Genomic DNA, 26,096 nt, shown 5'->3' with positions numbered 1-26,096 from the left:
CCTTGAAAGCCATGTTTGTCACAGCTGTTTGGAGACTAAAAGCCCAGGCTTGGTGATAGCCCCACCCTGTGAGCCCTCAACCTTAGTGCAGGCTGGGAAGGGCCCTTGGATTTCAGCGCTTCTTCTGTTCTCCTCTGTAACACGGAAGGTGGGAGGCTGCGGGGCCCCAAGACCCCAGCCTGAGCGGTTAGTTCCATCCATCTGACAGTCTCAGGATTCGTTCAGGCCATCGTGCAGGTCAGAAGGCTCACCTAAGGTGACGGAGGGTCAGGAGATGGCCAAAGGCCTGGAGAAGCAGAGTGCTGGCATCCTGGGGTTGCCTGGTGCTTGGCCTACAAGCCCCGTGCTGGGTCCATTTCTGTTTTTCCCATCAAGACAGCTAGCCCGCCCCACCTTCCTGCCTCACAGAGAGGCCAAGTGGATTGTGCAGCCTGGAGACGGGAAGTTTCGGCTTCTGTGGGGCCGGATCTGCCAGACTCAGGCCCATCTGCAGATTCTTGGTCCTGCACTGCCCGCTCAGAGCAAGGTCTTGCCCTGTCTGGGCCTCTGCCGATGGAGGAGCCAGAGGCCTAGTTCACACACCACTCACCACTAGGCAATTCCACGTGGGCACGCGCCATCCATTCTCAAACATGCCCCCGAGGTTCACACAAACAGCACACACGCTCATCTATCCCCTCCTGTGCATGCACAAATCCTCACACCCTGCAGGCGCCCCTGCAGAGGTTCCTCTACTGCATCACTGCTATGCTCAACATCTATGGAGCACCTACTGGATACCAGAGACTGCTGCATGCGCTTGACATGAATCTACTCCTTCCAGCAACCAGTGAGGAAAGTGCACAGCCATCTCCTTTTGACAAGAGGGGGCAAGGATGGCTGGAAAGTAAGTGGAAGAGGCAGATGTTCCCAGCAGGGTCCCCACAGGGCACCATGCTGAACCCGTGTGGTGTGCCCGTGCCACTTTCTCCATCCTCAGAGCTCCAGTGCCCTGCTGGTGCTGGAGGCGAAAGTGAGCCACATCTGGAAAAGAGCTCTGCCCCACCCCCCACTCCAGAAGGCTGTGGACGGGACAGGCATTGTTCTCCTGTCCTGGGAACGCACCCCCCAACTCGCTGCTCCTTTCCTGGCCTTGCGCCCCGCCCCACCCCCTCCTCCTGCTTCACTCCCAGGACTGCATCCTCAGCTCCTGCCTCTAGCCCTGCCCCCAAGGCCCACACAAGGTAGCACAGTCCCCCAAGTGCCTGCATGAGGGTGTGATGGGCTGTCCCCCGGTCCTCTCAAAGCCCCTGTGCCTGCTGCATGTCCAGGCTTTCCATGCAACCTATCCCAGAAGCTCAGTGCTCCTGGTGGGATGCCTTCTTCCCAGATCGGCCTCTACGCCTCCCACCTTGCAGTTCCCTCTGCCTGTGAGCCGTTCCCTGTCTGCGCTTGTTAAGCTCCCACCTACTATTTCAAAGCAGCTCAGGGACCCCAGCAGCCCCCCACCAGCCTGCCCACCTTCATGTGACTTAGGCTCATCTGACAGAGCGGGACAGGGCAAAGCAAGTCCATCTTCGTGTCACCCAGGGCCTGCACAGAGCTAGCTGGCAATGCCCGGGCATCGTTAAGTAGGGCTCCTTAAAAAACAAATGAGTATAGCACATTGGCAAACAATAACAGGTTATCAGGAAGTAGAGGGCTCTGTGTTGAACTCAGAACAGGAAGATGGGGGGTTGGAACATTGGCTCCACTACTCCAGCCACCATGGCCTTGGACAAGGTACTCTGCCTCTCTGAGCCTCAGCCACCTCCCAAGAAGAGCATCTCCAGCTTGCAAGGCTGTGAGAGCAACGGGCTTGGACACTGAAGAACAGGGGTGCAGGTGGAATGATCCAAAATGTGATGGATGCACCCACAGGGCTCTGGAGATGGAGGGAGGCTGGAGGGAGAGGTGGGGTGCTGATCTGAGCCAGGCACGGAGGGGCTGGAGGACTTGGGCTGGCAGAGGGGAGAAGGGGGAATGTCCTGGGAGGTGATGGCAGAAGCTCTGAGTCAGGAAGGCACAGCGCTCAGCCTCAGGTTGGAGCCGAGTGTTCTGTGGGTCTCTGCAGACACACAAGAGCCAGGTCTGAACTGGCCAGGGCCACACTGGACCCAATGCTGCAGGAGAGGCAAACGATGCCACCCTTCAATGCTGCCATGTGCGTGATAAGCTCAGAGCCCGGGGCAGGGACTGCACCTAGGAGGGCACTTGGTAGGGGCCTGAGATGAAGCTGCCTCTGGTATCTAGAGCAATTATATGAAAAAGAAGGAGGGAGGAAGGAAGAAAGGAGGAAGAGAAGGGGGGAGGGAGGACTCTGTGCTGTGACAAGCACAGAGATGAGGCACATCTGCATGGGAGAAAGGACTTGGGTAGATGAGTGATGGAGAGGTGATAAGGGGTGTAGAGGAGGTGAGACCAGAAAGGAGAAGGCTGAGGAGGGTCTGCGAGCTGGCGGGGGGGGGGGGCATGGGCCAGGGGAAGGAGCTTCCCACCTTCTTGAGACTGAGGCCTAGAGGGGAAATTTTGCTCCGTCAACAATAATCTCTGAGATCACTGGAGATTTGAAAGCCTGCTTCAGTTTCCCCACCTGTATGACAGAACTAACAATGGCTGTTTGGGACTTTCCCAGGGAACTAAGTGAGGAGCTCCTTGTTTCCCCAAGTGCCCAGAGAGGCTGTGGTTCTCACACATGAACCCAGAATCCTATCACCTAATGGACTGCAAATATGTAGATCCTGGGGTCCCGCTAACCATTCTGCCTCCATTGACCAGGGCCAGAGAGCCAGCATCTATAGTTTGTCCCTATACTCACCCAAGGGACTCCAAGGTGGGTGGCTTCGAGATCATGCTTAATGGGTCTTGGGACGGTCATTGATTTCTGCTGTCCCCAGTCCTCCCCAATAGCTCTGCAAAGACCATTTCACAGGGGAGAGAAGAGGCTCAGGGAGGCAGATCAGCCACCAGAGGTCACACAGGGCACAGGGGTGATACTGACCTGGGTTTGCCAGCCCCCTAGCCTGTAACCCCCTTTTCTGCCTAGGGGCTTTCCCCCTGACAGAGGCTGGACAGAGTCCCCTGCCTCCCCTCCCCTCACATTCCCATTGTTGCTTTCCCTGCCTGCCCAGGGCTAATCTAGCCTAGCAGATCATCCCATGGTTTCCTGCCTGCCCAGAGCTCCCTCCTTCTCTCTCTGTGGCACTTCCTGCCCTGTGCCCCCCTGTTACTTGCTTAGCTTCCAGAGGGATTGAAGCAGGGACTGGGAAGTGCCAGAAATGAGACACAGGATCCTCGGGGAGTTTGTGGGGGACACTAGCCACTCTTCTGGGGTGTAAGTGACCTTGTCCCTGAGGCCTCCAACCCCAGCCCTGGGGCCTAGGACACGTGCCTGTCTGACCAGTCCTTGTTTACATATGACAGGAAGGGCCACTGGCAGGATAGAATCAACTTCCACAGGGCCTGGGAAGACAAAGGGAGTTGGCAGAGGGTGCCAGGACAGGCTATGTCCCCATCTACCCCCTGTGCCAAGTCTGAGAGGCAGTTGGCACAGAAGGGTTCCCATGTGGGCTGCCCACCCTGCAGGCAGAAGGCAAGATGGATCCTTTGGGAATGGGAAATGCTGAGCTGATGTTGGTTCATTCCACCGACGGTGATGAAAGGGTCACATCTCACCAGGAGCCTGCCCGGGGATGGCCCTCCTTCCAGCAGGCCGCCCTTCTCGCTCCTATCCAATGCTTCCTCAACCCACAAACATGCCACCGTGGCTTACAAGGCCTTCCTGTGCCCCTGCTCCCCCTCAGGGCAGGACTGTGGGGCCATTCCTTGTCGCCTATCCCCACCATCAGCCCCTCTGGTTGCCTGTTTAATGTGCTGTGATCCCATTTTCCAAATCCAGTGGTCAAATCTGAACCATCTCTGTACTGAGACTTACCCAGCTGACCCACCCACTGTCCCATGCCTGGCTTCCTTAGCCAGTTTATTACTGTTCTCTCTGCTACTGAGCCACAAACATCTTCTGAGGGTGGGGGACTCACCCCCACCCCCAAAGCCGATCCACACCCATGACTTCAGACACCAGCTCTAAACTCCTGACTTCCCAACCTCCACCCCAGGCTGGACCCTGCCCCTCTCCACTGACCAACCCCACATTTCACTTAGGGAGTCTACCGGCCACCTCCAAGGCTGCCAGCAAGCTCCACCCTTCCCCTCTCTCCCCAGTGCTCCTGAGCAAGGCCCTCCCTCCCAGGGTCTGCTTGTGCCCAGCTAAACAACAGAATAAGCTCGGGACTTCCCAAGCACTCACGCACAGGAAAACAGGGCAACTCATCAGACGCCAAATTCCAAGGCCTGCCCAGAGACTGGCCCAGGGAGGGACCCAGGCATCTGTGGTTTTGCAAAGCTCTTGTGACTGGCTCTGGAGAGGAGAGAACTTTGGCCTCTCCCCGCTCAGGTCTCTAGATTCTCAGTGGCTCTGGCCTACTTCAGTCTCATTATCTCCCAAGCCCCTCTTTGGCTCTTGTTTATCTCAAGGCCACCATGTCACAGCTGGGGAAAAGCAGACTCAACAGGCCCAGGGTCACATGACAAGAAGGTCACTTGTCTTCATCCAATGTTCTGAAACCCAAATGGCTCTACAGAGCCAGGCTGGAAGATGGGATATTAAAACTCACATCCGCATTGCCTGAGAAAAGCTGACCTGGGGCAGTCTGGCACCGATTGCTTCTGTCTGTTCACAATCCCCACCACCTCACCCCTCAGAGGTCTAATGCCCTGAGGTCAGCCCACCAAGGGGTCACCTTGGACAGTGCAACTATAGCATGACGCCTGATTTCTGATCTTGCTATATCCCAGCTGGTAGATAAGTATCTTAGGCCCCTTGAGCCCCAGACCCCCAAGCTGTAAAGTAGAGGTGATAGCACCTGCCTTGGGGGTTCTAAGGAGGGTTAAATGTATAGAGCAGAGGCCTGGAATTGGGGTGTGATTGAAGCATGTTCCAGGCAAGTCCAAGGCTAGGCCTGTGCGGGGACAGCCTCGCAGGGCCTCTGGGCCGCCCACCATGGGGCGGCCTATCTGCAGGCAGCCCGGCCCTCACAAAGGAACAATAACAGGAAACCATCCCCGGGGAAGTGGGCCAGGGCAAGCTGGAAAACCTGAAGGGGAGGTGGCCATGCCCCCTCCCTGGCTGGGTGTGGCCCCCTCCGAAGTGGAGCTCCGCGCACGCTCGCTCACCACACTCGGCCCTGGACGGACTGCTGGACAGAGCAGAGAGACACCTCCGCTGGTGAGTGGGGCTCCCACCCTCTTCTCTACTCTTGCTGTGGCTGTGGGTCTAGGACTGGAGGGTCCTGGCTCCCCAATCTGGCACTGGGGCGGGGGGGGGGGGATGGGGGAGAATGCCAGGAGACAGAAGTTCCTCCTGGGCAGGCTGGGTCTTCTCTGGGGTCAGAACAGAGCTGGAAAAGGTGTCCCTAGCAGTGGTGCTGCAGGCATGAATGGGCATCTTGGGGCTGAGGGGAGAGAAGGGCTGGGCTCTCCCGTAAGTGAAGTGGGCGTCCCGGGGCCCACTGGCATCCACCATGTTTAGAGAAGGCAAAATTCAGATTCCGCTCCCTGCTGCCCAGCAGACCCGGTGGAGAACGGGCTCCGGGCCTTGGCTTCCAGGTGCCTCTAGGGAAGAGGATTTACAAAGGCCTGACAAACACACACGCGCGCGCGCACACACACACACACACACACCCCTACCCACAACCTCTCGAGGCATAGAGTTGGGATTTAGTGGGGAGCCCTGATATGGAACTCCAAGCCTCCATCTTCTGTTGGTGGCCCCCATCTCAGGATCGGTAACTTGAGACTGGTTCTGAGCACTTGGGGCACTGTCTATGAAATCCCCTCCTTCTCTTGCCCCCCCCCCCAGGCCATGATGAAGGAGAAAGCCTGGCTTGGAGATGGCGGCCCTGGGCACAAATCACCACCCTGTCCCCCACTTCCATGTGGCCTCAAACAGTTACCCCAAGTCTCCAAGACTCAGAACCCTTGTCTGAACAATGGGAGTGGCAACTCCCATTTGCTCTGAAAGCAGGGGGTGAAGCATGTAGAAGGTCCTGAAACAAAGAGGCCCCTTATTTGGCTATCTGCAGTCCACGGAGGTAGACTCTTCATAGCTCAGTGAAGACAGCAGCAGTGATTTGGAGAAGAACTGGGGTGGGGATTTGAACTCAGACCCTGTTCTCAGGAGCTCAGGCTGTTTCTGGCACCTACCCTTTCTCGGGGTCTCAGACTCTCCTTCCTGGGCTTGGCTATAGAGGAGGATCAGTAAGGACTCACGGTGGAGCAGGTGACGAATGCTTTTGTCTGCTCAGGCAGAGTCACAGACCGCCCATCCCACCCAGAAAGGGGCTGGACACCCAGCAGGAGTGAGGTGGACGCTCACCTGGTCACTCCTACAGCCAGCCTGACCCGGCTCCTGCGGCGTGCAGAGCACTTGGCTCCTTGCTCAGTGCACACAAGTAGTGCCCAGGCAGGATGCTGGCAGATGGAGGCTGATCCAGGCACAGAGGTCACCTGGGAAGCTCAGAGGACTAAGGAGGCTGGAAAAGGCCAAAGCACAGGCCCAGAAGCCTCGGCCCCTCCCCTGCCTGGGCTAAGCCCAGCCGTGTGTGGGTGGGAAGGGGGTGGCCTGAGGGGCCCCCAGAAGCTTTGGAGCCACAGAGTGGCCTGCTGGTCCTGAGCCCAGCTTTCTATGCTGAGTGCCAGCAGAGGCGACTGCCTGCCTAGAAGGGGTTAAACTGCCCACTCTGTCACTTCAACCGACCATTGTGCAGAGAAACAAGGGCCGGACATGGGGGCAGGAAGCCAGAAGGGCCACACTGATTCCCCAGATGACTCAGAGCTCTGTGGCCGTCTTGGGGGACACACAGTGGACGCTATGGCTGTCATTCCAAGAAAGGTCTCATGCCCCTACCTGCATGGACCCATTCCTATTACCTCAGCCATTTCTCTGTACCCCTCCACTGACCTAAAGCTCCCGGAAGGCTCCTATTGGATAGCTGGGGTTAGGTCACACAGCTGGTACAAAGTAGAAGCAGGATAGGAGTGAGGACTGCCCTCCTGACCCCACAGCCTATGCCGCAATGCATGGTCCAGCTCAGAGAGAAGAAAGTCAGGTAGCTCAGCCACAGAAGGCGGCACAAGGACCAGCCGGAGCCCAGGGATGTTAGAGAGAGAGAGAGAGAGAGAGAGAGAGAGACATCCAAGAGACACAGCCTGGCCTGAAGAGCTTGCTTTGGGCAGAGGAAACATAAAAAGTCTGGTAGGGAAATCACAGGCAGCTTCCTGGAGGAAGAGCAGATCCAGGGATTCTAGGAGGCACTGGGCAGCCCTTCCACATCTCCCCACATCTCTCTAAGACAGAGGACGGTCCCTGGTCTCACTCAGGGACCTCCAGACCATCAGCCCCTGGCAGGCACACAGACCGGCTAGAGGAAGAGGGGGCCATGGGGGCCCAGCAGTGAGTGAGGTTTCCTTCTGGGACAGAACAAGGAAATGAGGTCAGATGAGCACTGGTCAGTTAGAGCCACGGCCATCAAATTGAAGGGGTGGCTACATGGGGGTCAGGACCCTGCCCAATTGCTGTGCACCTCCTGTGTGCTGGGTTTGAGATCCATGGCCCCATCCAATCCTCCTGTTAGTGTAGGCAGCTACCTTTGCCTCTGTTACAGATGAAGCTGAGGCTCAGAGAGGGCAAGGGATGGGCCCAAGGCCACACAGCTCAGAAACAGACAAGTTCCAACAGGCAGACAGGAAGGGCTCACTGCGTGTCCCTGCCTGTCTCCAGAGTTACAGTCAAGGCCACAGAGCCCAGAGCGGCTGTGAAAGGCCCCCTAGCATATGTGTTCTCTGACTGAAGTCGGGAGCTGCTACATATGAGTTGGAGATAGACCGGAGCCCAGAGATTCAGCATAAATTGGTTCTAAACTCTGTCTGGTCTGTTGATATTTCTACCAGAAAGACTGCATTGAGAATTCATTGAATGGGTTCTAATCCACTGGGAATGAGCACTGTGATTGATTGGCAATGCCTGCCACCATTACAGGAAGGGAGTGAGTGGAAGCTTATGAATTCTGTTTTGCCAGCCCTGCCAAAGGGAGGCCCTAATCTCTAAAGAGAGGCTCTGCTCCTGGGCTGGGAATATAGCCTAGTGGCAAGAGTGCTTGCCTCGTATACATGAAGCCCATGGTTCAAATCCCCAGCACCATATATACAGAAAACGGCCAGAAGTGGCGCTGTGGCTCAAGTGGCAGAGTGCTAGCCTTGAGCAAAAAGAAGCCAGGGACAGTGCTCAGGCCCTGAGTTTAAACTCAGGCCCAGGACTGGCAAGAAAAAATAAAAAATAAAAAGAGAGGCCCAGGTGAATCCACATTATCACTGTGAACTCTTATGAAGGATAATGTTATTACCTCGAAAGAACCAAAATCCTTACAGTGTCCAGAGAGCCGGTGGCTCACCCTTGTAATCTTAGCTACTCAGGAGGCTGAGATCTGAGGATCATCATCGAAAATCAGCCAGGGCAGGAAAGTCCATGAAACATTTATCTCCAATTAACTACCATATGGCTCAAGTGGTAGAGTGCCAGCCTTGAACAAAAGAGCTCAAGGACAGTGCCAGGCCCTTAGTTTAAACCCAGTACTGGCACACACAAAAAGGAAGAAAAGGGCTGGGGAGGGGCTGGGGATATGGCCTAGTGGCAAGAGCGCTTGCCTCGTATACATGAAGCCCTTGGTTCGATTCCCCAGCACCACATATACAGAAAATGGCCAGAAGTGGCACTGTGGCTCAAGTGGCAGAGTGCTAGCCTTGAGCAAAAGGAAGCCAGGGACAGTGCTCAGGCCCTGAGTCCAAGGCCCAGGACTGGCACAAAAACAAACAAAAAAAAGAAAAAGAAAAGGGCTGGGGATATAGCCTAGTGGCAAGAGTGCCTGCCTCGGATACACAAGGCCCTAGGTTCGATTCCCCAGCACCACATATACAGAAAACGGCCAGAAGCGGCGCTGTGGCTCAAGTGGCAGAGTGCTAGCCTTGAGCGGGAAGAAGCCAGGGACAGTGCTCAGGCCCTGAGTCCAAGGCCCAGGACTGGCCAAAAAAAAAAATAAAATAATAAATAAATAAATAAAAATAAATTTTTAAAAAAAGGAAGAAAAAATACTAATAGAGGTGTATCTGGCCATGTGATGGCCAAGAAGGGCTATCAGGGGACAGGTAGGGGCTTGTTTGCGTTAGACCACCATTGTACTCTCTCTGATCACTCTAGGTGTTATCTGAAAATACACAGTCTGGTTGGGAAATCCTCAGTGTTGAACTCATACCAGGAGCAAGACCAAACCTGGAGGCTAAACCAGGATGACAGGCAACAGTGGGACCACAGACCTGGCCATCGGGAGTAACATGGAGACTTGAACCCAGAACCTATCTGGGCTGAGATGCTTGCTTAGGCCAGGAAGCAGAGGCTGTGCTAGAAGCAAATTGCAAGCAGGGCATTGCATGGAGGAGGTGACTTGGGTTTGGAAAAGCCTAAGATCTTCACCCACCGAGCCCAGTGAGGCAGGGCGTTGCAGACAGAGAGAACAGCCTGTGCAAAATGCCTGTGGCTAAGAGGAGCAGCACTGTGCATTCCACAAACCCCTGGCTTTCCTCCTTGTGACTGGAGGGACAGAGTGAAGGAGGGAAGAGCTAGCCCTGTGAGGAATAGCGATAGGGGAATGGAGACAAAGAAGTATTCTCACAGTCCTTCAGGAAGACAGCAGTCCTAGCACCCCCATCCTCAGGAGAAGGTACCCCGTCTGAACTGAACTCCAAACCAAGACAGAGCTCCAAAAGGCCTGCAGCTCCTAGCTGCTAAGCCTCACCCCTCCCCTGACATTCCCAGGCTTTTCCCTTTACCCTCCCAGGATCTGGAGCTGACAAGGCCCGGCTGTCAACACCGGAGCTCAAGTGGACAATTTGGGGGTTCCCCAGAAGCGTCAGGGGATGTGTGAGTCCCACCTCCATCCTAAGTGAGATTAGAGCTCTAGGGCAGTGAGGAGCTGTCCTGGGCCAGCAGTCTGGGGGCAGCATGCCCCCTGCATGTTCAGAGCCATCTCCTCCCACTGCCCTGCCCCTCACACCCAACCCAGAGCCTCTGGGCCAGAGTCCGGGGCCTGCAGGGAGCTGGGCCGGGCTAAGCATTCAGGGCAGCCTGGGAATCGGAGGCTCTCCCTGGGGCTGCGTTCAGCTGCCACATCTAGCTAGTAGATCATGAAGAGCAGAGAGACACAGGGGCCTCTGCTGAGCTGGCCTGGGCAGGGGCCTGTACATTGGGACATAGGCTTGGGTGGGGTCCTTTGAGATTGGGGATGGAGGGAGTGGGGATGGCCTAGTCCCATAGTATCCAGAACATTCTTCTATCCCTTTCCCCACTCCCACGCCCACAGAACGGGCCTTGGCCCTTGGAGTGGTCAAATGCCCATGATCAGGGGAGCGCCAGCCCAGGGCACTGGCCTGGGTCCCACAGAGGGGCTCTAGCTTCCAGCATCTGTTTACCTTTGAAGTCAGGGATTGCTCCGGGTCCCCAGAGAAGCTCCGGCCCCTGTTCCTCACACACACACCCATCCTCCTTCTCCATCCTACAAAGCTGAGCCCACCTCACAGCTCCCTCAAGGCTGAACCCCCAATTCAGATGAGCCATAAAAAGGGACAAGGAGGGCTTTGCCTGGTATCCTGGGGCAGATGAGAGAGAAAGGCAGGGCCCTGTCCAGGCACTACCGCACACCCTGGGCAGTCCCCACACACAGCCCAGTGTAACAAGGATGATTTTCATCCTCCAACCTCCATATGACTCCTGAGGGGGTCATGGGAGACAGAGTTCACTTTCTGCAAGGGAAGAGCAAGTCCCTGAGTGTTCATGCCGTGACTCTGTCATCTTACAGCTCTCAAGAGGGCTTCAGAAAAGTGGTGACACATAACTCAAATCCAGGAAAGGGGGAGAGAACATGTCACAGGTCTGTGGGGGTAGGGGTTCCCTAGAATTAAAATCCCATGAGGGGACTCTGCATCAAGCACCTGCTGACTCAGCCCAGCTAGAGGATTTCCGGTGCCCAGGGACTGTCTTTAGAGCCAGCCTTTAGTTGTTCCTGGACCCCAGCCTAAGGCTCTGTATAGCAAGGTCTCGGAATTTAGGAGACATCAGTAACAGCCCACAATGAGCTGTGGGTCTCTGAGTCTCCATCTCCTCATCTATGGGCCTAGAATGATCCTTCCCCAATCCTGGAGGATTCTGGGAACAACATGAAAAGGGAGGGGCTAATCTCAGAAAACCAAGCATTGGAAAAAACTGGCTGTTACTTGTAAAGACCCAGCACGGCAGAGACAGAGATGATGCATGAAGTGCTATTTGGGGTGGAAGTTCCCCACCTCTAGCCGCCCTGTGGCCTTGGGATGGCTCGCTCCACCTGCCTGAGCCTCCATTTCCTCACCTGTAAAACGGGGCTACCACCTGACAGGGTTGTGGCAAGGATTAAATGAGATGCACCAGGAGAGGGGCTCAGGGCTTTCAACCCCATCCCATCCTCACCCCCATCCCCACCCCTGGCAAGAAAGAGAAGCTCTGACACCCTCCTGGCTGTAGTGTGGGACAACAATGGGATTATGCTATCGGGTCCCAAAGGTAACTGTCCTGCCTACCCCAATAGCTCACTCCTATAATCCTAGCTACTCGGGAGACTGAGATCTGAGGAATCAGATTCCTGCAGAGATGTCTATGAGATTACTGTCTCCAATTAACCAGCAAAAAGATGGGAGTAGAAATGTGGCTTAAGTGGTAGTGCACCAGTCTTGAGTGGGAAAAAAAAAAGCCAAGTGAGAGAGCACAAGGCCCTGAGTTCAAGCCCAGGGCACGCACACACACACACACACACACACACACACACACACACACACACACACACATGAGCCCCATGGCCATAGCCTGAGATCTATGAACTGACATTGCTCACTGAAGTCCAAGGTCATGTGTTATTGTTTGTGGGAATGGCAGCTGCCAGCCCTGGGAGCCCTTCACGTGTATGCCCAGCCCCTCTGGTTCCTAGGTGAGCCCAGGGGGCTTCTTGGGGCATCAGCCTTGAAACTCCTCCCTTCCTGTGGGCCTTACACATGAGGCCCAGATGTTGGCTTAAACATCTCTGAATGGGCTGGCACCGTGAGGCCCTGGTCTAGCATGCTCAAGGCCTTAGGTTCTAATCCCATGTCAAAAAAACAAAATTTTCCCTAGGGATCTTTCCTAGTCTCCCTGTCTCAGCCAGTTGCCCGGACTCTCGGCTGTGACCCTGTTTTCTTTTTGGTGCCAATCCTGGGGTTTCAGCTCAGAGGCTGGGCACTGTTCCTGTGCTTTGGTACTCAAGTGGTACTGTTCTACCACTTTGTGCCACAGAGACATTTCCTTTTTTTTTTTTTTTTTTTTTGCTGTTGCTGTTGTTTTAGTAGTTAGTCAGAGATAACAATCCTCAGCTCTCAGCCTCCTGAGTAACTGCAACTACAGGCGGCGCCCAGCTGCTGTGACCTCTCCGAATTCTCACTTGCTTAGAGTCATAGTTTCCCACAGGTGAGCTGTGCACACTGCTGCAGGGCAGTTCTCTCTCTCTCTCCCTCTCTCTGTTTCTCTCTCTCCCTCTCTTTCTTTTTCTCCCTCTCTCTTTCTCTGTTTCTCTCTGCCCCTCTAGCTCTGCTGTGTCTCTGCTTTTCTCTTTCTGTCCCTCTCTGTCTCGCTTTGCTCCCTGTCTCTGACTCTCTCTGTCTCTGTCTCTCTGTCTCTGTCTCTGTCTCTGTCTCTGTCTCTCTCTCTGTCTCTCTCTCTCCCCTCACTCTGCTGCACCCCAGTGGAGCCTGGGCATAGGCATACAGCAAGCGTTCAGCTCTCACCACATCCTACCCAGACTCCTGGGAGCGTCCCCGACTTCCCCCTAGTTCTCCACTTCCCTTCCACTGGTTTGGCTTTTCCCTTTCCCACTTGTCTCTCGCTCGAGGGAGTTCCGAGAGCCAAAACTTGCGATTTCTCTATGGGCCAAGAAGGAAAAGAAGGAAATGAGCCAGGGTGCCTGTGGCTGGCCAGGTGGGGTCAGGGGTGACTCCGGCCACCTCCCTGAGTCAGAACAGACTTCCTGGACAGGACTTCCAGCCTCCCCCTCCCTCCTTTTTCCTTTGTTCTCTCCTTCCTCCTGCCTAGAGTCCCCCACACACACATTCCAAGGGCCCCCAGGTCCCTCCCACCAGGACCCTCACTGGTCAAAATGGCTGAGGAAGTTGGAGCCTCAGGCAGGCATCTGACACCTGTGCCTTGTAGGCCCACCCCTGTTTCCTGCAGGGACTAAGACTGAGCCCAAGGGCAGGAGCACTGACTGCTAGAGTCAGCAGACGCCCAGTCTAGCTGGTCCTCCTCGCTCCGAACACCCTGGCGCCAGGGCACCAGAGGAAATGCTACTAGAGTTTAGAAATTTCCTGTGATGTCCAGAGGCCAGCCCTCCCTTGGGTGGGGCAAGGGACAGCAGAGGGGGTAGCCACTCCCTCCCACTCTCCCAGAGACCTTGTGTCTCTCTCTCCAGGCCCTCACTGCTTCCCACTCCATCCCTTGCACCCTTCAAGAAGCTGCAGGTCAGTAACAGGGGACCGGGGCTGGGGGCGCCAATGGGATGAGAGCTGAGGAGGCCTGGTGCAAACCCAGGATGTGGGCAAGGAAATCCTTGTTCCTGAGATTCAAGGATGAAATCAGACTTCAATCTGTAGATAATCCATATTCCTAATCTATAGAGTTGCTTGGAAAGCGTAAAACCTGTGCGGTTGCACTGTGCTAGCACTTCCAAGGGCCCCAGGCTGGGTTTAATATTCTCTCAGAGACTTGAAAGGGTTTGGGGGTGCTATAGCTCAGTCATTGCCTTGCCTAGCATGAACATGATGTCTAGCTCTGGAATAAAGGACTGTTTCATTTCCATTTTTGCATCGCACCTAAAAATTATGAAACCAGTCTTATGAACCCAGCTTTTCACCCTACTCACCCCTTCTTATGGGCTCTGGGTTAAGATATTAGTGGGGAGGGGGGTTCTTCCTGAAGACTGCAGTGCCCCAAAGCTGCCAAAGTGGCTTTCAAGCCAATAGGGTTGGGGGGGGGCATCTATGAATTCAAAGGAGCTTTTATATCTTACCCTAGCAGCCGCTGGGACCCGGGAAGGCAGTCAGAAAGAACATTGGGTTCAGACCGACTTAGTTCAAGTCCTTCCTCTGCTCTTGACAATCTCACGACCTCAGGAATGTGACCAAGACTCCCTTTCTTAGTTCATTTGTGATCATATCAACCTCGAAGGCTCATCCTCAGATTGAATGAGATTAGATGAGACGGACGGATGGACAGACAGGCAAATAGATATGCTTGGAACTGAGTCAGGAAAATCGGAAATGCTCCAGAGGGTTAGCAGTTAAGTCAGACACTGGGTTCCCTTCTCTTGCACGCCACCCCCCCCCCCCACACTTTTAAATCCAGGGTGGACTGAACGCTTCAGGGTCTCGGTTTCCTCACCTGTAAAGACGGCAATAACCAGACTGCTCCCTGCAGAGTGCTCTATGAGCTGTACTGGGATTGACATTGCCCCCTCTTCCACACACCCCTCCCGCAGCCCCCTGGGGCTCCGGCCCATGTGCACTGGCTCCCACCCAGCCTGCATTTATGTAGTGGGGACCAACTCTGTCTTGCCTCCCTTCCCCAGACTGGTGTGCGAGAGTGGGGGGAGGCGGCTCACTGGGTCAGGAATGGGGTGGGGAGTAGCTCACCCCAAGAGCCATGGCCACCATGCCCTGATGAGTATCTCCTCTTTCCCAGATCTGTGCCTCCCAGGAGGACTCCAGGGTCCACCATGCTGGTGGCTACTTTGAGTACCTACCTGGGCCTGCTGGTGGCAGCAGCCATGGCAGTCCCAAACCCTCCCCACCCAGATGGCTTCCATTTGCGGCCCACCCATCAGCGCCAGAAAAGAGACTGGATTTGGAATCAGATGCACATCGATGAAGAGAAGAACGTCTCGCTGCCCCACCATGTGGGCAAGGTAAGGTGTGAGTCCCAGCAGGGGGACAATGGACTGCTGGCCTCTGTGACAGGGGTAGACATGGGGAGGGACGCAGAGGCAGAGATGAGCGCTTGGGGTGACAGCAGTGGAGGAGGGTGTAGTGCAGATGGTAAGCGCGGTGTGGGCCTGGAGGTGTCGATGGTGATAGTGACCGGTGGTGGGAGAGAAAGGAGGGAGTGTGGAGGGAGTGATGGTGATGATGGGATGGAAATGGTGATAATGAGAGTGACGGGGGAGGGGGGAGGGCAAGGAGGTGACGGTGGTAGTAATCAGTGCAGTAATGGTGATAAAGAGAAAGGGAAAGTGAAGGGAAGCAATGGTGAGGGAGGTGATGATGATGTTGGTGGTGTTGGTGGTGGTGGTAATGGTGAAGGGAAAACTGAGGGAGGTGAGGGTGGAGGTGGAGGTGATGGGGTGGGGATGAGAAAGTGAGAGGTAATGATGAGGGTGGTGATGAGGGTGGTGGTAGTGGTGGTAAGGGTGGCAGTGATAGTAAAGAAGGTGATAGAGTGTCACAGTTTAGAATGACAGTTTAGTGTCCCTGTGTGTGAAGGGCTTTGTGGAGCCTGTGGTGCAGTGAAGAGTGGTAGGTGTCACCTAGTAGAAGGAAGTCCTAGCTGTGCCCTAGCAAAGGACTTAGGGACCCGGTTTCCCCACACACGTGCCTGCTTACTGATGCCACAAGGTGAATGGCTTTGCTCTGCCACACACATCCCTCTGTGACACACCCCCTTCCCCAGGCCCAGACCACAGGGCTAATCCAACCTTAACTCAAACCTCTGAAACCGTGAGCTGAAACAAATCCTTCCTCCTTGTCTGTGGATTACCTCGAGTATCCATTGCCACTGCAATGGAAAACTAACACAGATAGCTGGTTCTGAGTAGTGGGAAGATTCGTTCACACGAAGAAGTTGGGAAAGTTTGAAGACACGGACTGCAAAAGGCTTAGCGTGCTATCACTGGGGGTTGATGTGTGATTCTGGTGGGAACTCAGAAAGCCCAGAAGCCAGTGAGGAAGAAGAGTCTCAGCACATACTGCCTCGTGCAATTTCAGATGAAGGGGAGGACTCTAGAGGGAACTGGACTCAAAGCTAGTCATCTTACATTCTAGCAAAGAACTCGTCTACATTTTGTTTGTGCCCTCAGACATCGTGAGAGGCTGGGTTTAAAGGTGGAAGGCGAGTTTTATCTGGCAAGGAAATTCCCAGCCAGTTCAGCATGCAGTCTATCACATAGGTATTGCTGGCAGTCCCTGACAGGGTAGAATGTGAATCTGTGAGGCTGATGCTATCGTGGGGACCCCAGGAAGCTAAAGATATCAAGAACATAGAAAGTCTAATGAGGGGGCTGGGGATATGGCCTAGTGGCAAGGGTGCTTGCCTCGTATACATGAGGCCCTGGGTTCGATTCCCCAGCACCACATATACAGAAAATGGCCAGAAGTGGCGCTGTGGCTCAAGTGGCAGAGCGCTAGCCTTGAGCAAGAAGAAGCCAGGGACAGTGCTCAGGCCCTGAGTCCAAGCCACAGGACTGGCAAAAAAAAAAAAAAAAGAAGAAGAAGAAAGCCTAATGAGGGGGCTGGGGATATGGCCTCGTGGCAAGGGTGCTTGCCTTGTATACATGAGGCCCTGGGTTCGATTCCCCAGCACCACATATACAGAAAATGTCCAGAAGTGGCGCTGTGGCTCAAGTGGCAGAGTGCTAGCCTTGAGCAAAAAAAAGCCAGGGACGGTGCTCAGGCCCTGAGTCCAAGACCCAGGACTGGCAAAAAAAAAAAAAAAAGAAAGAAAGAAAGTCTAATGAGGAAAGCCACAGGGAGTGAGCAGAGTCAGCCCAAGAAAGAGGCCATGCAGGCTGTAGGACATGTCTACCCAGGCCCTTTGGAGCTCATGACACACACACACACACACACACACACACACACACACACACACACACACCCGTGCCCAGATGCTGAACGTGGAGCTACAGAATCCAATGTTGCCCTGATGGATTTCCATCTTGCTTTAAAGTCCATCCTTTCTTTCTAGTCCTTACTCTTGGAATGTCCTGTGCTGTTATATCACGGAAGCATGTGATTTAATTATGATTTTTACAGAGGCTAAGCACTTGCCTTGAGTCTCAGAGGAGATTTTAGACTGTGATTCTTGATCGAGAGAGGAATTAAATGCATGTCACCTTGGGAGATGGAGATGAGCCTTTGGGGACCAGAAGCAGAATGTGGTGGTCTGGACCCTTCATGTCCTCCCAAAGGCCATGGATAAAGACTTTGTTGCCAGACTGGAGAGCTAAAGGGAGGTGGCAGAAGCTTCAGGAAGTGAGGCCTAGTGGAAGGAAGTTAGGTAATTGAGGACATGCCCTGTGAGAGAACATAGGGGTCCAAGCCCAACCCCACTCCCTCTCTTTGCTTCCTAGCCATGGTGAAATGAATTCACTTCCTCTGTCACACATAATTCTCTGCCTTGCTATGGACCCAAAGCCAGGGGGTCAAATCAACCATAAACCAAAACAAACCTTTCCTCCTTGATTATCTCAGGTATTTTGTTACGGCAATGGAAAGCTGACTAGCACAGGAGGTGGTGGTGGTAATGAGAGTAGTGGTTGTAGTGATGGTGGTGGTTGTGGGGATGAAGAAACAGAAGGAATTCGTGATGGTGGTGGTGATGGAGATTGTGCTGGTAGAAGGGAGAGAGAACAGTATGGTTCATCTTCTCCCAGCCATTGCTTCATGAGTAGGTACCAGGGTTCATGGCAGGGCCAGGCCACCCTCAAAGCTGAGAGACCAAGTTGGCAAGAGCTCAGGATTTAGGACCAATCCAGCCAAGACTTCCATTCACTGTTTCCACCTGAGAGATCAATAAAAAGGCCTCAGTAGCCGTCTACCAAATTGTGCTGGTGACAAGATAGATCATCCAGGCCATGGTTCGCCATTCCCGAAGTGGGTTTTAAACCTCCTCAAAACCTCTTTTCAGCAGGGCATAGTGACCCGTGTCTGTAATTCCAGAACTCAGGAGGCTGAGGCAAGAGGATAGGAAGTTCGGACCAGTCTGAACTACAGGGAGAGGCCCTGTATCAAACAAAAACAACGCTTTCCCAGTGACCTCACACAACTCTAAATTCCAGGACACTTGTCCTGAGGTGCCTGAACTTTACACGGGGCTCTGCCAAGGACTCTGATCCACTCACTTTATCTGCCTTTCATGTAACCAGCCCAAAGCCATCTTCTAAGAGCTTGAAATTGAGTAAGTGTTACATTTTTCCACCCTGAGGGCTGGTTATGGGTATCAAAACCATCCATCCACTCTAATTCATCGGAATGGTCCTTCTGATGGAATTTCACACATAGTAACAGATAAATGGACCAGGTAGTTTTGAAATTCTGATTTAAGGAAGGCAGTTCTGAGTGCATTAAAAATCTCACTATGTCAGCTTCTTGAACTTCTACTATAAGAAATATTAGACCAAGCTGAGTGCCAGTGGATCATATCTATAATCCTAGCTACTCAGGAGGCTGCAGTCTAAGGACCATTGGTGATAGAGAAGCAAGCTGGAGAGGACCCTTGGGTGGGAGAACCTTGTCTCACCATGGTAACAGAACACACACACCCCAGCCAAAGGAAGTGAATGGGACCCTCTGAGAATGGCCTTCCACCGCCCCACCCACACCCGCCCATGTCCAGGGACTCTTTCTGGCTAGCCAGCCAGAAAATATCAGTCAGGGTCACGTGTGAACCCCCAGAAGAACCCAGGGCTCCTGAGGGCCAATGCACATGTGAGTCCTGTGTCAGAGAGGAAAACGTCATCACTCACCTATACGCTTCCCAGTAGGAAGACATGAGTCACCTTTGGAGGAGAAAGACTGGCCCTGGGGACAATCTGTGGGTAGAGTGGGGAGAACTTGAGACAATCAGGCCAGCAACTCACCAGACAGTGTCTGGAGTACATGTCCAAGGCTTTTCAACAGCCTGGGACATACAAGAACACCATCCACCTGGTGCCTGGAATGGAGTCCCGGGATAGAGGAGCCACAGTTAGTCCACACACTATCTGGATGTCTATGTGTCATGCCTGTAATCCTAGACACTTGGGAGATAGAGAACCGGAGAATCATAATATTTCAATAAACACAAACAAGACTAGACTAAATGAGATGTGTTATCCTAAAGGAGGTCTTGGAACAGTCAAGGGACATTAGAGGCAGAGTGCTGTCGCTCACATCTGTAATCTCAGCTACTTGGGAGTCAGAAATGGGGAGGATCACTGTTCAAGAATAACTTCAGCAAAACCTGAAGAGCCTAGCTAAAAAGAAAAAAAAAAAAAAGCAAAAGAGAATGGAGGCATGCCTCAAGTGGTCCAGCACTTGCTCAGCAAGTTCAAACCCTTGAGTTCAAACTCAGTAATGCAAATCTTTTTTAAAAAGAAACTTTGGCTAAGCACTGGTGGCTCACACCTGTATCCTAGCTACTCATGGGGCTGAGATCTGAGGGTTGTGATTCAAATCCTGCCTGGGCAGCAAAAGTCCCCATGAGACTCTTATCTCCAGTTAACCACTCAAAAATGGGAAGTAGTGCTCTGGCTCAAGTGGTGGAGCCCTTGCCTTGAGCACAGAGAGGCTCAGGAACATCTCCTAGGTCCTGAGTTCAAGCCCCACAACTGGCAATAAATAAATAAATAGAAACTTTGAACTTTACTTAATAATAATGTGTCAATATTGATCCCCTTATTATAGTGAATGTACCATACTCAGGTATGACTCTGTTAGGTGAAAAGAAGAGTAAGCATGTAAGAACTCTAGGGACTTCCTTCATGATATTTCTGTACATCTAAAAACTGTTCTGAAAATCTAAACTCAAGCCAGGCACTAATAGTTGATGTCTGTAATCCTAGCTACTCAGGAAGCTGAGATCTGAGGATCACAGTTTGGAGCTAGCCTGGACAGAAAAATCCATGAGAACTCCTATCTCCAATTAACCAGTAAAGAATTGGAAGAGGGGCTGGGAATGTGGCTTAGTGGTAAAGTGCTTGCCTAGCATGCATGAAGCCCTAGGTTCAATTCCTCAGTACCACATAAACAGAAAATGCCAGACATGGCACTGTGGCTCAAGAGGTAGAGTGCTCGCCTTGAGCAAAAAGAAGCGAGGGACAGTGCTCAGGCCCTGAGCCCAACCCCCAGGACTGGAAAAACAAAACAAAAGAAAAACTGGAAAGGGAGCTGACACTGAAATGGTACAGCACCAGCCTCGAGTAAAAAGTACCCAAGAGACAACACCCAAGCCCTGAGTTCAAGCCCTAGTGCTGGCACCAAAATCAACCCATCAATCAGTCATCTATTGTAGGAAAATGGAGAGAAGCAAATAGAAACCTGTTCACTTCTCACCACACTCTGATTCACCATCTCCTATCATCCCTGCCTGATGGTCCCACCACACTCTCCAGAAGCCAGCAAAAACAAGCATCTCATTGCCATCTGGGCAAATCCACAGGGCCCCAGGGTAGCCCTTCTCCTGGTTCCCACGCTCTCTGCAAGCCTCAGGTGGAAGAACTAAGGAATCACTTCTGGCCCCACCTAGCCGCTCATCTTGCATCCTGGCCACAAGGCCTTGAATCCTCCTCTCAAGCCTTGCTGGGTAACACAGCTTTGCCCCCAGGACATTCGCCATAACCAGCCACTGCCCCTGCCCCCCCCCTTCCTCCTGGAGGCATAGTGTGTCCTCCCTTCTGGTCCCACGGCCTTCCTACATCTGGCTTCTCAGCCCCCTCCCCTGGCTGCCATTTCTTTCCCCCAGGGGCTCCAATGACTGCTGAAGCCCTGCAGTTTCTAGACCTCATAGGATTGGATCGTAGCCTTCTGGAACCTCCCACTTTCTCCCTGAAACATCAGGCTCTCTTGTTCCGCCTCCAGCTTGTCCATGAGTCCTTGCTGCATCTGAACTCCACATTCTGCCACCCCCAGGTGTCCAGCTCAGTCCCCAGAGCCAGGATAGTATCTGTGTGTCTCTGTGTCCCCACTATAGAGGCTGTCACTTTGTAGAAATCAATTTTATTTTTTTTCTAAGAATTAACTTTGATTGCTGGGCATCAGTGGCTCACACCTATAAACCTAGCTACTCAGGAGGCTGAGGTCTGAGGATCATGGTTCAAAGCCAGCCCAGGCAAGAAAGTCCATGAGACTCTTATCTCCAATTAACCACCAGAAAACCAGAACTAGTGCTATGGCTCAAAGTGGTAGAATACTAGCCTTGAGCTGAAGAGCTTAGGGACAGTGCCCAGGCCCAGAGTTCAAACCCCATGCATGACTGACCCAAAAAAAATTTAACTTCTATCCATTCTAACTTTCTAGAAGAGTACCATTTTGTGTGCCTCAGATACCATTATCTTATTGTCTTGAAGTTCTCTAAGATTTGTTGAACAGAATGTTCAACACTCATGACCTTCTAATAGCCTTTAACTTGTGGTTCTATCATTAATAATAACCAGCATTTAGTGAGAGATGTGTTCAATGGAAAGGCCTTGATACACGTTGTTCTCTAAATTTTATTCTTTGGGACACTAATAGTATGTGTTACAAAAAAAAAAATGTCTGGGTATTGTAAGAACAGTGGGAAATTCTAGGTTAAATAAGGCTCATCGGAGTACTTTTCTGCAAGATTGGGCACAGTAAATCTCCAAGAAGAAGACATTTTATGACCATCCCCAAAGTAAATTGACCAGCACCAGTGGAATGCTGATAAATATTTGACAACTGGCTCTCAGGAGAAGCAAGCCTGCTGCCTAGCATCTGCCAATTTCCATGGTATAAACGCTCTCCCCGCGGCTGCTGAAAGCTGCCAAAGGGCCTCCCCGAAGGCAGAGTTGGGACCAGACTCCTCCCCACTTAGTACTGCCAAGCCACGTACTTTTATGCTGAAGAGAGTGAGCATCTCAAGACTGTGGTGGGATGGAACAGCATCATTAGTGAGTGATTAATGCTTAGTATTTGTTGACCTTTGTTTTTAAGGCTTTATTGGCTCCTAAGTATCCTTGGTTTACTCTTTAACATAACAGCTGTGTTTAATAGCAAGCTCACAAAGAATACTGAACTTTTCAGCCGAATCTCAAAAGCCATGCCAATATAAAACTAGTCCCAGCACAGGACTGGCTGGAACTTCATTGTTCCTGGGACAGCAAAAAAGATCAAGGTTTCCTGGAACACACACACACACACACACACACACACACACACACACACACACACACACACGTCTCTGAGCATCTGTTATATTCCAGGCACTGTTGTAGGCCGTAAGCACTGCTAGGCATCTGATAACACTGTGGTGTGTGCTTTGACTTGGCAGAGAACTGCTCACTGGTGATCAATTGGAGAAACTTGTTAAGTTTAAAAAAAAAAAAAAAAAAACCCCAGTGCCAGCCTGGCAAAGTAGCTCATGTCTGTAATCCTAGCTGCTTGGGAGGCAGAGTGGAGGAATCTCAGCAGAAGGCTGGGGTCCAGGAAAAAGAAAAAGGTCATGAGACTCCATCTCAACAACTCCCTAATACCATCATCCCAGCAACATGGGAAGCACCAATAGGGGGATCGAAGCCCAGGCTCCATCCAAGCAAGCAACTCTTGGAAATAAGTAGTGTGTCAGGAGACTGGCAGCATGGCTCAAACTGGAGTGTGCCTGTTTAGTGTGCAAGAGGCCCTGGGTTCAAGCCCCCGAACAGCACCTGCGCACTTGCATGCAGGCTTCTGCGTGCACACACACACACACACACACACATACACACTTGCACATACACACCACCACACTGCCTGGTCCCAGCATAGTGCCTTTCCCTCCCCTCCCCCAGATCAACTCCAACGTGAACCGGAAGAATGCCAAGTACCTACTCCAAGGAGAGTTTGTCGGCAAGGTATTCCAGGTGAACTCAGAGACGGGGGACGTGTACGCCTTTGAGAGGCTGGACCGGGAGAACATCTCTGAGTACCACCTCACTGCCCTCATTGTGGACAAGGACACCAACGAGAACCTAGAGCCTCCTTCCAGCTTCACCATCAAAGTCCATGACGTGAACGACAACTGGCCCGTGTTCCCGCACCGCTTATTCAATGCATCTGTGCGCGAGATGTCATCCGTGGGTACGTCCCCACCCCCCATCCCCGACCCCGATCTATCCCAGCCTCTTCTTGCTCCTTCATCTCCAGCCTCTCCTCTCACATCAGCCACCTCACTGTCTGGGGTCAAGGGCCAGTGAGATCAGGGCCATGGCTGCAGTGATTCTCTTGTCCCTAAAACCTAAGCTCTGCTTCCATCCAGACTGAGCCGTGATCCTGGTCATGGACTGAGCTGTGGTCCAGATCATAGGCTGAGCATTGATCATCAGAGATACATATCTCATTAACCTTTGGAGCAACCCCACCCAGTCCCATTGCGCTTCACCCCCAGGCCTGACACACAGTATGCCTTTGCATATGAATTATGACTAGCCATACCACCAGGGCAAGAAGAAAAGTCCTGTCTAGGGACCATGTAGTAGAGGCTGGGTCTGAGCCCTGGGCCTGACGTGTCACCAGCCTACACCCAAGCTTAGGAAGTTATTTCTTCCTCAGTCCTGCTTCCAGAGGTGCCAGAAAAGAAAGTCCTCTTCCACCCCTGTCCACAATCCCCAACTAGGGCCCTAGGGCCAGACGCCCCTATCAAAACCTGGAAGATGATGGCTGGGAGCTGGGAGCTCATGCCTGTGATCCTAGCTACTCAGAAGGCTGAGATCCGAGGATCAAGGTTCAAAGCCAGCCTGGGTAGGAAAGTCCAAGAAACTCTTATCTCCAGTTAACCAGCAAAAAAGCTGAAAGAGGTGTTGTGGCTCAAGTGGCAGAGCATCAACCTTGAGAAAAAGAAAAAAAGAATAAAGCTGAGGAGATAGCAGCCCAGGCCCTGAGTTTGAGCCCCAGTGCTGCACCAAAAAAAAAAAAAAAAAAAGCAACCAAGAACCCCAGGAGATGAAGAATATGAATATGAAGAATATTCCTTTACTTCCCACCCTTTCAGGACAGGGAGAAACAGCTCCTTGCTTTCCTGGGTTTCTACTCCTCACGTTCTCCTCCTTTTCCCACAAATGTATGTGCTACCTGTTCCCAGCTCACTAGCCTGGACTCCCCACAGGCAGTAACCCAGGACTCTCCTCTCCCCAGGGACGCTCGTCATCCGTGTCACCGCCGTGGACGCAGATGACCCCACCGTGGCCGACCATGCCTCTGTCCTGTACCAGATCCTGAGAGGAGATGAGAATTTTGCCATCGACGATTTTGGTCTGTGTGACTAACCCTCACGGGTGGGCACAAACTTGACTGGATGGGGTAGGGGGAAAGATTGCAGGCACAGATACTGAGGGACAGCCGGCCTGACACGTGTCACTCACCACACTGTCTCATGGGGTGATGGATATTTCACGTAAAAACAAGGTAGAGGCTGGAGGGAGGGGGAGATGGCTCGAATGGTAGAGAGGCTACCTCGCATGTGCAAAGTCCTGAGTTCAACTCCCAGTACACCTCCCTCCAAAAATGGGCTGGACAGGGAAGAAGGAAATAAACAACGAGAGCCTGAGACATATCTCAAGTCCAGTAACCAAATCAGGAGCTTGTTCCCCAAAACTGTGACCGTGAGGCAGCAGGGAATGCTGAGTAGCTGTTCTTTATTTAGACAACTCTGATTTCCACATCCAGCACTGCCACCCGCCCTCTAGAGACCTGGGGTAAGGATGCCTGAACAGAGCACGGCCACACTGTCGACCTCGTGACCTGCTAAAAGAAAGGCTTGAATCAAATTCAGTAGAATCTAATTTACAAACCGGGCAGCCCAGAATCAAAACAGATTCAGAGAAACTGCAAGTGATGATGATGATGTCATGGCGATCATGATAGCATGAATGGACAGGAAAAGGAAACTAACATACAAGAACACCGAAGTGAGGTCCAGAAATAGCTGATACATGGTTGCCTTATTTAAATAAAAATGAACAACTGGATAGCTGTGATTGTCTGGGGCCTACCTCCTCTAAGTTTTTAGCTGATTTACATACTAAGTTCAGTGGCCGTTCATTACAGGACTGAAAGATCCAAGTACAGAGGCTTTCTAGGGCCAAATTTAGTGTGATTTAGCAAACTAGAAGGAAAAATAAAACTGTCAGGACCGAGTGCCAGAAACAAGGTGGGGTACCCTCTCTTTCAGAAGAATAGCTGTGCCACAAGCACAGCTGCCACTACTATTCTGTGAGGCACCAGGGCAGACATCACCAATTCATCATGCACTCTCCCACTCACTCTGAGACTGGGTATGGCCTTATTATGATCTTTCTGAACACAGAGTTCTGAATGGCTAGTACCAGTTTCAGTCCACAGTTTGGCCAGTGGAGTTGTGGACAGCACTGGCTCTTTCTAGCTCAGGCAGGGGCATTTTTATTTGTCTCAGAGTTCCTCAGGTAATATGGTTCCCTCTGGGACACTTTTTCAGGACGCATTACCGTCAAAAACAAAAACTTGGACCGAGAGAAGCAATCCCAGTACGAGGTGGTAGTGGAGGCGCGAGATGCCCAGGGTCTCCGGGGAGAATCTGGCACTGCCACCGTGCTGATCACTCTGGAAGATGTCAACGATAATTTCCCCGTCTTCGCTCAGGGTGAGCCCCACCCCTGGGACCCTGGATGGGTATGGGGTTGGTTGGGATCATTCAGATTCACTGAGTTTTGGACTCTGGGGGAAATGCTCCAAATCCCTCTTTCTCTCCCCACTCCTCTGGTGGTCCTGAGGTCCCAAGAAGTCATTCAGATGCAGGAGAGGCCCTGACTCCATGCCTGTGTCTCACTTGAGAGGCCATCCAGCTGGCCCCAGCACAGGTTTTCTTATAGGACCAAGAGGACTCAAACTCGTGACTGTGTTGCCACTGTGCCTAAGTCCTA

General features: G+C 52.6%; 1 protein-coding gene across 2 annotated transcripts in view; it reads left to right on the top strand.

Annotated features, from left to right (window-relative positions):
* The first annotated feature begins 5,212 nt into the window (after positions 1–5,212).
* The window catches only part of Cdh5 (cadherin 5), a 32,159-nt gene continuing 11,275 nt past the window's right edge, over positions 5,213–26,096 (top strand). The window contains exons 1-5 of one of the 2 annotated variants that reach the window (XM_048355430.1): positions 5,213–5,302; positions 14,918–15,140; positions 22,992–23,280; positions 24,334–24,450; positions 25,652–25,816. In XM_048355430.1, the coding sequence (XP_048211387.1) occupies positions 14,952–15,140; positions 22,992–23,280; positions 24,334–24,450; positions 25,652–25,816 (760 nt within the window). In that variant the 5' untranslated portion in view covers positions 5,213–5,302; positions 14,918–14,951. Of the gene's footprint in view, positions 5,303–13,569; positions 13,699–14,917; positions 15,141–22,991; positions 23,281–24,333; positions 24,451–25,651; positions 25,817–26,096 lie in introns of those variants that run through there. The other variant, XM_048355431.1, reaches the window with a different exon arrangement.

Source organism: Perognathus longimembris, chromosome 10 (genome assembly GCF_023159225.1).
Source record: "Perognathus longimembris pacificus isolate PPM17 chromosome 10, ASM2315922v1, whole genome shotgun sequence".
Lineage (NCBI taxonomy): Eukaryota > Metazoa > Chordata > Mammalia > Rodentia > Heteromyidae > Perognathus > Perognathus longimembris.
The sequence above is the reverse complement of the archived record's forward strand: the minus strand, read 5'-3'. Positions and strand labels throughout refer to the sequence as shown.